We start from the raw sequence: 10059 nt of genomic DNA on the forward strand, positions 1-10059 counted from the left end.
GGGGAGGGCTCCGCGGGGGAGGCCGGAAGGGGCCAGGGCGGGGGTCGGGAGTGGGCTGGGGGTCCTACGGGGTCGCAGGTCTGAGTAGGTGGCAGAACTGGGGCCTTCTGGGTTTGTACGTCAAACTGCCCCTTTCCTCCTGGCCAGAGTAGACTCCTGACCCTAAGAGCCCGGGCGCTGTAATTCGGTGTTTCTTTTTAAAGGGAGCGCGTTTCAAGCGAAGGCTCCAAGGTTCAGAAGTGATCGCCAGCTACGGCAGCGGCAATTACCTGAAACACCGCACTTGTGTCCCTGCGAAGAGAAAGATTTTTATGACAGCCGCTTCAGAGCAGAAGCTGAGCTGGTGAGGACGCGAACTGCTGCTTGGGAAGCAAGTGTTCCTCGTTTTCAGACGTGGGAGGTTTGTGTGTTGAACATTTTTCCGGAGTTGTTGCTCTGCCCAGATCGCTGTCGGTGCTGGGAGCGGTACTGGTGTGATTGCGGGCACAGCGGCGGTGGAGAGAGAGGGGCCTGGGTTGTCCCCGGTTACCTTGAATTGTTGTCTGGGAAAGGCAGTGTGGCCCGAGTGATGCACTTGCCTGGAGCAACAAGACGTGGGCATCCGGAGGAGGGTTGACATCTCTTGGTTTGTCTCCCGTGCTGGCTTCCTCCTCTGGGGCTTTCTGAGGGTGGGCACCCTCCAGCACCGACGACTTGGTCTTGTGCACACACTCTCTCCTTGGGCGATCTTCCCCCAACTCCTGGGGTTCCATATCCTTGTTGGGTGGATGTTTCCCTAATTGATGTTTCCAGCGCTGGGCTGGGGACCCATAATCCAGGTGCCTGCTCGACTTCTCCAGCTGCGTGTCTGACAGTCAGCCCAAACCTGCTCTACTCCTCAGACCTGTCCTGTTCCTCTTTGTTCGTGGCCCCGTCTGCCAAGGTCTCAAGCTTGAAAGCTTTGGTCAGCCTGGTCCTGTATCCCTCTGCGTTCAGGCCAGCAGCGAGGCCTTTGACTTGCGCCCACAGAATCCTCCCCGTCTCTCACTCTCCTGCCGCTGCCCCTGTTTGATGGCTTCTCACTGACTTTCCTGCTCAGCTTTTGCTGCCCCACTTTCACTGTTCTTTAACTTAAGAAATTTTTATTTCATTTTAGAGACTGGGAAAGTGTCAGCAGGGGAGGGGGCAGAGGAAGAGACAGAGTCCCAAGCGGGCTCCACACTCCACGCAGAGCCTGACGTGGGGCTCGATCCCATGACCCTGGGATCACGATCTGAGCCGAAATCAAGAGTTGGAGTGTGGGTTACGTACAAGGGCAGTTGGAGTGTAGGTTACGTCCCCAGGGCTGGCACCTGTCTACTCTCCTTCCCATGGTCACCGCCTCCTGAGTTTCCCATCTTTATTCAAAACCAGAAAACACTTTGCCGCGTTTGTATTTATCACTAAAGCGCGGATCCTGGGGTTTGTGTTGTTTTTGTTCTTTGTAAAACTATCTGCTGCACTTTGCTTTATCCATCCAGCTGGTTTCTGAGAGTCCTCCGTGAGGGTGTGTTCATATTTTAATTGTCTCAGTAAATTCTGTTACGTGAGCACATGATCATAAGTCTTTCTTGGCAATCCGAGCGTCCAGATAGCTCTGAAAACCAGAAACTTCTGGTTTCTAACCTATCTGGCGGCAAAATCTGGCCCGGTGAAAGCCTTTCCACCTGCATTCTGGCCAGTGCGGGTACCCCGACGTTTCCCCGACAAAGTAGTATTTACTGTGGGGTGTCGCCCCGTACTGGGGGGAGCGCGTCACGTGACACAGGCTAAGTCGTGCCGTCTAGCTGGTATACGGTCTGCAACACTTAAGATTTTGGCACGTGTGTACCCAAGGGTTCTAGGCCTGGAATTGTGGTTCCGTGCTGCTTTTGAATGAACACCCAGAGGGGTGGCTTCTTGATTTTTGCCCTTGTGAAGAGCGTTTCTGTGGGCAGGCCTGTCCGTGTCCGATGCGCAGTGGTGTGTGTGCAGGACCTCAGTCTAGCCATAGGATTGTGGGGCCGTGAGCAGCGCGTGTGGTCAGCTCTGCAGGGAGCGCCAGGTCTGTGTGTGGCTCTCGTCTGCTCTCACAGCAGCAGCAGCGAGTCCCGGGGGCTCCCGGTCTCTGTGGACACTTGCTATTGTCACGCGTCCTAATTTTGGTCAGTCTGGTGAGTGTCTCATTGCAGGCTTTTCTCTTGGGCCGGTGTGTCATAGCGTCGAATCTTTAGCTTCCGTCCCTCCCGGTTGCCCTTTGTGCTCAGAAGAGGATTGATCTGAAGTCCTCCTCCGGCCACACGGCCTCGTTCAGTACCACCCCCCCCCCCATGACCTGCCCTGCCCGGCCCATCCTGAGACTCTTGGCTCTTCCTCGCGCCCATCCCATCTCCTAAATACCCAGCCTTCTTTCTGCTTCTCTCTGCACCTGCATTTGGTGCCAGGTGCTCTGGACTCGCCATTTTCCAGATAAAGTATCTCCACTGTCCTTATTCTGTCGCACTGCATTGCCATGCTTCCCTCTGAAACGATTACGGTTCTTCATGGAATTCTTAGTATCCTTTTCTTCTCATTGTAGCACAGGTGTTTGACGGCCCTGTCAGTTTCACTGTGCTGACAAGTGTGGCTGTCACCTCTCACCACACAGCCCTGCGAAGCACCCTGGAGCGTGTTCCCTGTGATTCGTCCCCTGATCTTCCCTGATTTCCACAATACCCTTTTCCTGTAGAAATACGTCAGAATGAGTTACACGGAAAAGCCAGATGAAATCACGAAAGACGAGTGGATGGAGAAACTCAATAACTTGCACGTCCAGCGAGCAGACATGAACCGCCTCATCATGAACTACTTGGTCACAGGTAATGGCCTGGCCATAGGATGCTACCTGTTGAACACGAATCTCTTTGTGTACGTGCGGGCACAATTTTACCATCGGAGTTCCTTGGTAGAATTGTGTTTTGGTGTAATAAAAACGCAGGGCTAATTTTCCTAAATTTGTGAATTGCTATATTAAAGATGACCTGTCCCAGAGCTGCATTGTTTCTCCGGGTGTCTGAGCTCTAAAGCAAAAACCTGCTTCTCGACCTGTAGTATTTTTACAGTTAGTCAAGTTACTGGAGAACGTTCTGAAGTACGTTTAAACTCCAAGTCATTGATCTCTTTCGGCAAGTCCTGTGTACTGTGCTGGATTGTTTCTCGAAGCTGTGCCTAACCAAAGGGGAAAGGGGGAGGACAGCAGCCGATGGAAAGTAACAAAAGGGGTTTGTAACTACAGTCTCTCTTGATATTGGGAAGGAAGAGGGTGATTCTGTACACGATCAGAAAACCCAGATGCTTCAAAAGGTCTGAGTCTCCTGCCATTGTTCACAGTACCTCCTCCCCCAAATTAGTCTCTACTAAGACTTCTCTGGGCAGGGGATGAGGAAGTGTCTGCCTGTCTCGGGGGTGGGCAGGCACTCATGCTGCTTAGCCGCTGGTGAGAACTGTGTGCTCACAGGAGGCGGGAGGGCCTGTCTCTGCAGGCGCAGCCGGCGTGTGCACGGACCCCACCTGCAGCCTCTGCACCTGCGCCCGGAGTCTCAGCCTTCCTGAGGGGGTGCAGGGGGCCTAGTGCACCGGGTTTCCCGGCACGTGCTCTCGCCCCTGGCTGGGGGGTGAGCGGCGTCTCGGGTGGGATGGGACGGAGTGGGGTACACGGTTTTCATTTTCTGTGTGGGGGCGCAGCTGGTAAATCAGATGTTAATGCCAAGTCCCTGAGACCCTGCGGGTCATGTTGAAGGTAATTTATTTGAGGCGGGTGGGCTTTCTAGGGATAAAAATGCTTCGCGTTAGTGTCTTGCCAGCAGCTTCCTGAGCACCGTGGATGGTTTCCATTTCCAGAGGGCTTTAAGGAAGCGGCAGAGAAGTTTCGAATGGAATCTGGGATTGAGCCCAGCGTGGATCTAGAAACACTTGATGAGCGGATCAAAATCCGTGAGATGATCCTGAAGGGCCAGATCCAGGAGGCCATCGCACTGATCAACAGCCTCCACCCGGAGCTGCTGGACACAAACCGTTTCCTTTACTTCCACCTGCAGGTGAGTTCCAGCCGCACGGCGCCTGCGGTGGGGACGCTCGATGAGGTCACGTGTGCTCGTTTCAGAAGTGACAGGCCACTCTGCGTGAATAGCATATCGTTTTAGCTCACGTGGGGAAGGGGTTTGAGTTAGCCGTTGCCTTATGTGTTCCAGAAGCTGTTTCTTGTTTCAAAAACACCAATTTAATCATTGCGAGCCGCTAGGCAGCCGTCGCGTCACGGGGTCCCGGGGCTAGCGACTAGAGCGCGTCCGGGCGCGGCTGTCGGGGCGCCGTGTGAGCCTGTCTGCCTCTGCCGGTGCCCAGCAACAGCACCTCATCGAGCTGATCCGCCAGCGCGAGACCGAGGCGGCGCTGGAGTTCGCGCAGACGCAGCTGGCCGAGCAGGGCGAGGAGAGCCGCGAGTGCCTGACGGAGATGGAGCGCACGCTGGCGCTGCTGGCCTTCGACAACCCCGAGGAGTCGCCGTTCGGGGACCTGCTTCACATGATGCAGAGGCAGAAGGTGAGCGGCCCGGGGCCCCGGTGGGCGCTCGGGGCAGCGACTCCAGGCAGCGGCGCGGGTCCTGCTGCCGGGCGTGATCCCGCCCCGCGGGAAGCAGCCGCCGCGTCCCCAGCCTCTGCCGGCTTTTCTCGCTCGTCTCCACCGCCTTCCTGTTTGCTTGGAGACGCTCGGAAGTCGGTGTCCGAAACGTGTTTACTTAAAATCCCATATCTGCTTGGGAGCCTGTTCATCTCCTGGCTGCTGCTTCCGTGGTCCAGCCCCCGTGACGGCCCGTGCCTTCCCCCGACGCAGCCCCCTTCCCCCGTGGCCCTTTCCTGGCCTGTCCGGTGGACCCTGTCACCCACCCTGCTCTCCCCTGCGTCCCGGCCCCCGCTGCACGTGTGGGGGTTTTTACCAGAGGTGTTTCTTTTCCAGGTGTGGAGCGAAGTTAACCAAGCCGTCCTAGATTATGAAAATCGTGAGTCGACGCCCAAGCTGGCAAAATTACTGAAACTACTCCTTTGGGCTCAGAATGAGCTGGACCAGAAGAAAGTAAAATACCCCAAAATGACAGACCTCAGCAAAGGCGTGATTGAGGAGCCCAAGTAGAGGCTGTGCCGGCGGCCCCGCGGGTCCCCGGCCCGGACTCGGAGGAGCCGCCCGGGACTGAGAGCTGGTTACGGCAGTAGAGAACTCTTGCTTCCCCCGTTTCCTGGTTTGTTTTGTTCTTTTTGACCTGGCATCTTTTTTAAAGGGGAACACGGCCCGTCTAAGCGCTGGAGAACTTGCAGTGAAAGACACGGTGTCTCTGGAAGCATGACGCAGACCCCGGCGGGCGCGCTGGCAGAGGGGCGGCCGCATCGGCTGCCGGGCGCTGCGCCCGTCGGGAGCGCGGTCGCACTGAGGCCTCCCTCGCAAGCCTCTGACGAGCCCTGGGCGTCGTCCTGCTCTCTGTTAGCCCGCAAGCGGACGGTGCGCGTTCTCGGGTCTGCTGAGGCGTGCCAGGCCTTGGTGGAGTTTTCTCTTACCCCTTGGTTTTTTGTTTTTGTTTTTTCATAGGAAAGACTATATAAATTTGTAAATCCTAATTCAAAGACTTCTTTTGTGTGAGGATATCGAGTTTGGTTTGTCTTCCCTCTGGTCTGGGTGGTACGGCTCCTGGGGAGACGTGCGTGTGCATGTACGTGCGTGTGCGCGTGTGTGCGTGCGAGGGATGGGGCTGTGTGTTTTTTAATTTTTTAAATCTATATTTTGGTGCTGGCTGTGGTGGGAGACTCTTTCTTAGTGGATCAACAGACCTTATCTTCTAGCCAGTTTTGTTGAAAATAAAGGTTTCTCTTTGATCTCAAGAATGACCACAGTTGCCTCTAAGACGTTTTCATCCTCTCAAGCCTTTTGCTTTCGGAGCTCATGTCCCGGTGCTGGCACGGTGACCGCGGCAGTGCCCGCGGCTGGTGCCCACGAGCGCCTGGGCACGCACCCATGGGGTGTGCTCTCCGGCCAGTGTGCGAGGGGGTCTCCCGGCTGTCGCATGTCCCACCCCGGTACAGGGCTGGGACGCGGGTGTGGACTCCCTGCGGGTGCGGCTCGGCGCTGGTCCTGCAGGCTGGCCCTTACAGAGCTGTGGGCTGGCCCCGGGGGTGCGGGCTCGTGGAGGTGGTGGGGGCCATGCCCGGGGCACAGGGCTTCTCTAGCCACAGGTGGCTCTGCACGTCCCCCAGTGCTGGGACTCCGTCCTCCCTGCGTGGAGCCTCCCTCCCTGGCACCGGGATGGTGCTTCGCAGAGACAGATGCCAACGGTGAGCCGAATTGCAGGGAGCGGGTTTCCTTGAGCAGCGAGGCCACACAGGTTATGGGCGCTCCCGTGGGTCGGGTGGTCTGCCCCCGGGGCAGCGTCCCCCACACGCCCGCAGACCCGAGCAGGATCCTTACGCGCCGTGCGGTCAGCCGCTCTCCCGCTTCATCCCTGCTCCCCACTTCCACGCGGAGTCTGGGGTTGGGGGGGGTTTGGCCAGCCTGGCTGGTCACCAGTGCAGAGGCAAGACTGTGCGTCGTGGGCTCGCCTGGCCACTGACTGCCCTCCTGCTGCCCTGGGGTGTCGTGAGGATGGAGGGGGGGTCTCTCCTGGACGCCCGGGCCCGTCTCAGCGGCCTTCTCCACAGGTGACCTCTCTCTAGGGCCGTTTCCTCTGAGGCTTGAGGCCAGTGATAGGGCAAGAGGCTTTGGTCTCGGGTGGTCCAGCGTTACCTGCAGCGCGGGCGGAGGCGCATGCGCTTGGCCGGCGCCGGACTCCGGCGCATTCCTCGCCAGCTCCTCGGGGCACGTGGGATCGTTCGTGTGCGTCACCGACGCGTAGCCAGCGTGACGCGGCCTTTGGAGTCCAGGCAGGAGCTGTGAACCGTCGCGGCCCGTGTCTGCCTGGCGAGGCAGCGGACCCCCACGAGCCTCGTGTTGGCGGGACTCGCTCTCAGACGCGCTCCTGTTCTCTCCCTTCCCTCCGAGGCCCGGTCACCCTCCTCCAATCTGCCGGCGGGCCCCGCTTTGCCGTCTCCTCCCGTCTGTTTCTTCAGCAAGCACGCTGAATTAAGCCGTTTCAAGACCACGAACGTTAAGCATAATGTGATTTTTCTTCGTCTCCTTTGGGTCTTGCTGTCGTCTTTACGAAAATGTGATATTTTATGTAGTTTATTCTTTATGTTTTCTTGTCGAAAGTGCCTTGAAATAAATAGAATTTAAGACTGGTACTCTCTGTTCCTAATAGGAACCCATGTGAAGAGTAGCCGCTAGTTTGGAATCTTTATGAAGTATAGAGATTAATGCAAGTCATATGAGAACTAACATTTTGCCATTTGAATGAAGGTTTCCAGGTTCTAGAAAAGGCGAAGGTTTATTGGGACCAGTATTTGAGATGGCCATCTCCCTGGCACGTGATGGAAGGGGACACGGAGGTGGCTGCTCCCAGGATGCATCCGGCAGCCATGTGTGAAGATGTGTTGAGGATAGTTTCTAGAAGGCGGTGTGACATCCGTACTTCCTTCTGCCCGATGCGGGCTTCCAGAAAGAGCCATACACGTTTTACGTGAAGGACAGCGGTGTCCTCCGGACGACAGGGCAGGACCTGCTCCTGGGATTCACCACGGAGTCTCCGTGTGAACAGAAGGCCGGGCTGAAGGCAGCAGGCTGCCCGCCCTCACGGGCCGGACGGGGGCTTCTCGATGCCGTGCTGTGCCGACACCACGCGCCCCGGTTTTTCCAGGGGGGACTGAGTCCGCCGGGTCCTGCGGCGGCCTGCATGCCTCCCAACGGCGTCCTTCCTTTGAAAGATGCAGAATAGGATGCTTTTGCTGCCTGTCCTTAATTTCACAGTAAGATCTGCCATGTTTTCCTCCGGAGCAGTGATCCGAAAGGGCTCTTTAGTTCTTGCCTGCGGAGATCTTCCGCGAAGAACGAGGAGTCGGGACGACGCGAACACATCCCGTGGGAGGTGCGCCAGTGAGCACGGGCCGAGGCCCGGGTCTGCGCCCCCTTCTGTGCGCGCCGACCGGCGCTGCCGCTCTGCCGGGGCGGGTCCGTGTGGACTCGGAAACACGTCGTTTCATGTTCGCGAGAAGACAGACGGGGCTGCCTTCTGCGTGGTTTTAAGCTGAAAATACTTTTTTATTTTTTTACTTCTGAGTACTTCCAGACGTTCCAAGTACAGGGGCTCCTGTGGCGGGCTGGGCCCTCTCCCCGCAGCACGTGCCACGTCCCGCAGGGCGTGTGTCCCGAGCCATCCGGGCTGTGAGCACCTTGCGTGGAAGGCGCTCGTGGGACGTTGACGGACCTGGAGTGATGGCTTTCCAGAGCCTTCTATGAGTGCCTCGTGCCAGAGCGGTGGCATTGCCGGGTGTAGCCCCGCGGGCTCGTTACATCGGAGAGGAAAGGGACCCTCCCCCGTCACTGCTCTCCGTGTGACGGTGGCACCTAAGCCCTTCCTCATGCCGGGGCCTGCCACCTTGGAATGGCGGTGCTGTGGGTCATGGGGAGGCCGCGCAGAGCAGTGAGTGCTGGGGTGTGCGCTCACGGCCACGGTCCCGGCGCGGGGGTCCTGCCCATGTGGGATGTTGTGCCTTAATTCTGCGATGCCATTGAGGCACTTTTCCTGTCCTCACGATTTGCTCACGTGAATGTAGAACATGGGTTTGCCCGGGCTTTCGGCCTCTGTGTGCAGACTGTCAGCAGCGCCGCGGTGTCCCCAGCAGCTCTGCCTTTGCAGGTCCTCGGCGGGAGGCGCCGTCCGGGCTGCCTGGGCGTCCTGTCCCTGCCTCTGCCGGGCCGAGGGCTTTCTTGTTGCAGGGAGCCTGTGGTGGGGCCGGGATTCATCTGCAGGCTTGGAAGCCCCCCCCCGCCGGAAGGCCAGGCTGATGGGTCCCTTCTGACCTCGATGCGAAGGTTTGTGGGACCCCTCCTCTGCTCCAACCGGAGTTGTGTGCAGGACGTGCCGGAGCTGAGGGGAGTCGGCCTGTCTGCGTGCACCTTCCCAGCACCTTCCCGACTGACTGTTTTTAAGCAAGTCAGTGCAGCCCTGCCCCAGCCGTGGCACAGGACGCCTCCTCATGTCGGGGGCCTGGGGACCAGGAGGAGGAAACAGCGGCAGTCTGCCCCACGGGACCGCTGGACTCGGGTGCGGAGGCCTGCCCGGCTGTGCCGCCTCACTCTCTGCAAGCCGGCTTTCTCCCCTGGGACACGGCGCCACACGCCTGCAACGAAGCAAGCCTCGGGGTCGCCGCGGCCCCGGTGGGCGGTCAGCAGAGGCGCAGAGACCCAGAGCGAGGCGGGCCCTGCGCGGCTCCGGACTCCCAGGCCCAACGGTCCTTGGTCTGCAGGCGTCTAGCTGTGTTTGTAGTGTGAAACACCTGCGGAACAGCGGACTTGGGTGGGGAGCTCACTGCACTTTGAGGAGAATGAAGTGTTCCTGGGCCTTCCAGAATTCCCCTGTAGAGCCTGTATTGCATTAAGTTCATTTATTATCATGAAGTTCAACTTTGTGGTTTCCAATTAAATTGTACCCAGTTGTCCGTCCTTGGGTCCCTCTACCATGTAAGTTATTGGGTGCGAAAGATGGACCCCTCTCTTCATTAGCTCACGTGAAGTGCGGGGAGGGGCCCGCACAGGGGAGGCCGGCCCGGGGCTCCTGTGTGTTACAGACACTGTGCCAGCTGTGGCACTGGGCCTGTGGCCCTTGCCCTGCGCCTGGCTCTGGAGGCCGACTCAGGACAGTCCAGCAGAAGCAGTAAGGAGGGACGGGCTTTGAAAACAGCCCTTCTGGCTGGAGGATGGGCTGGCGGGGCCCCGTGGTGTGGGGACGGTTTAGGTTGTGTTCTAAGCAGTGAGAAGCCTTGGGAGGGTGGTCTGTGCTGGGACGGGACCCAGCTCCCCAGGCCGCCCTGGGCAGGGAGGTGGGGGTGCGGGCACGTGAAGAGGCAGCAGCTGGGAGAAGCCCAGTGTGGCCGGAAGTCTGGTTGC

General features: G+C 58.4%; 1 protein-coding gene across 3 annotated transcripts; it reads left to right on the forward strand.

The window, feature by feature from the left end:
* Nucleotides 1-94: 94 nt before the first annotated feature.
* GID8 (GID complex subunit 8 homolog) lies at nt 95-5910 on the forward strand. Of its 3 annotated transcripts, none has more exons than XM_029918140.1 (5): nt 95-400; nt 2726-2855; nt 3829-4073; nt 4378-4575; nt 4990-5910. In XM_029918140.1, the coding sequence occupies exons 2-5, from the start codon at nt 2738-2740 to the stop codon at nt 5161-5163; spliced, it is 735 nt and encodes a 244-aa protein (XP_029774000.1). In that variant the 5' UTR covers nt 95-400; nt 2726-2737; the 3' UTR covers nt 5164-5910. The 3 variants fall into 3 exon arrangements, with proteins under 3 accessions (XP_029774000.1, XP_029774001.1, XP_029774002.1); XM_029918141.1 differs by having other exon boundaries at nt 95-343; XM_029918142.1 differs by having other exon boundaries at nt 103-400; nt 3877-4073.
* Nucleotides 5911-10059: the final 4149 nt, after the last annotated feature.

Source organism: Suricata suricatta, chromosome 12 (genome assembly GCF_006229205.1).
Source record: "Suricata suricatta isolate VVHF042 chromosome 12, meerkat_22Aug2017_6uvM2_HiC, whole genome shotgun sequence".
Classification (NCBI taxonomy): domain Eukaryota; kingdom Metazoa; phylum Chordata; class Mammalia; order Carnivora; family Herpestidae; genus Suricata; species Suricata suricatta.

Coding starts and splice junctions, on each gene's coding strand:
- GID8 (XM_029918140.1), top strand. CDS start 2,738: ATGAGTTACACGGAAAAGCCAGATGAAATCACGAAAGACGAGTGGATG. Junction 2,856..3,828: donor CATGAACTACTTGGTCACAG/GTAATGGCCTGG, acceptor GCTTCGCGTTAG/TGTCTTGCCAGCAGCTTCCT. Junction 4,576..4,989: donor ACATGATGCAGAGGCAGAAG/GTGAGCGGCCCG, acceptor TTTCTTTTCCAG/GTGTGGAGCGAAGTTAACCA.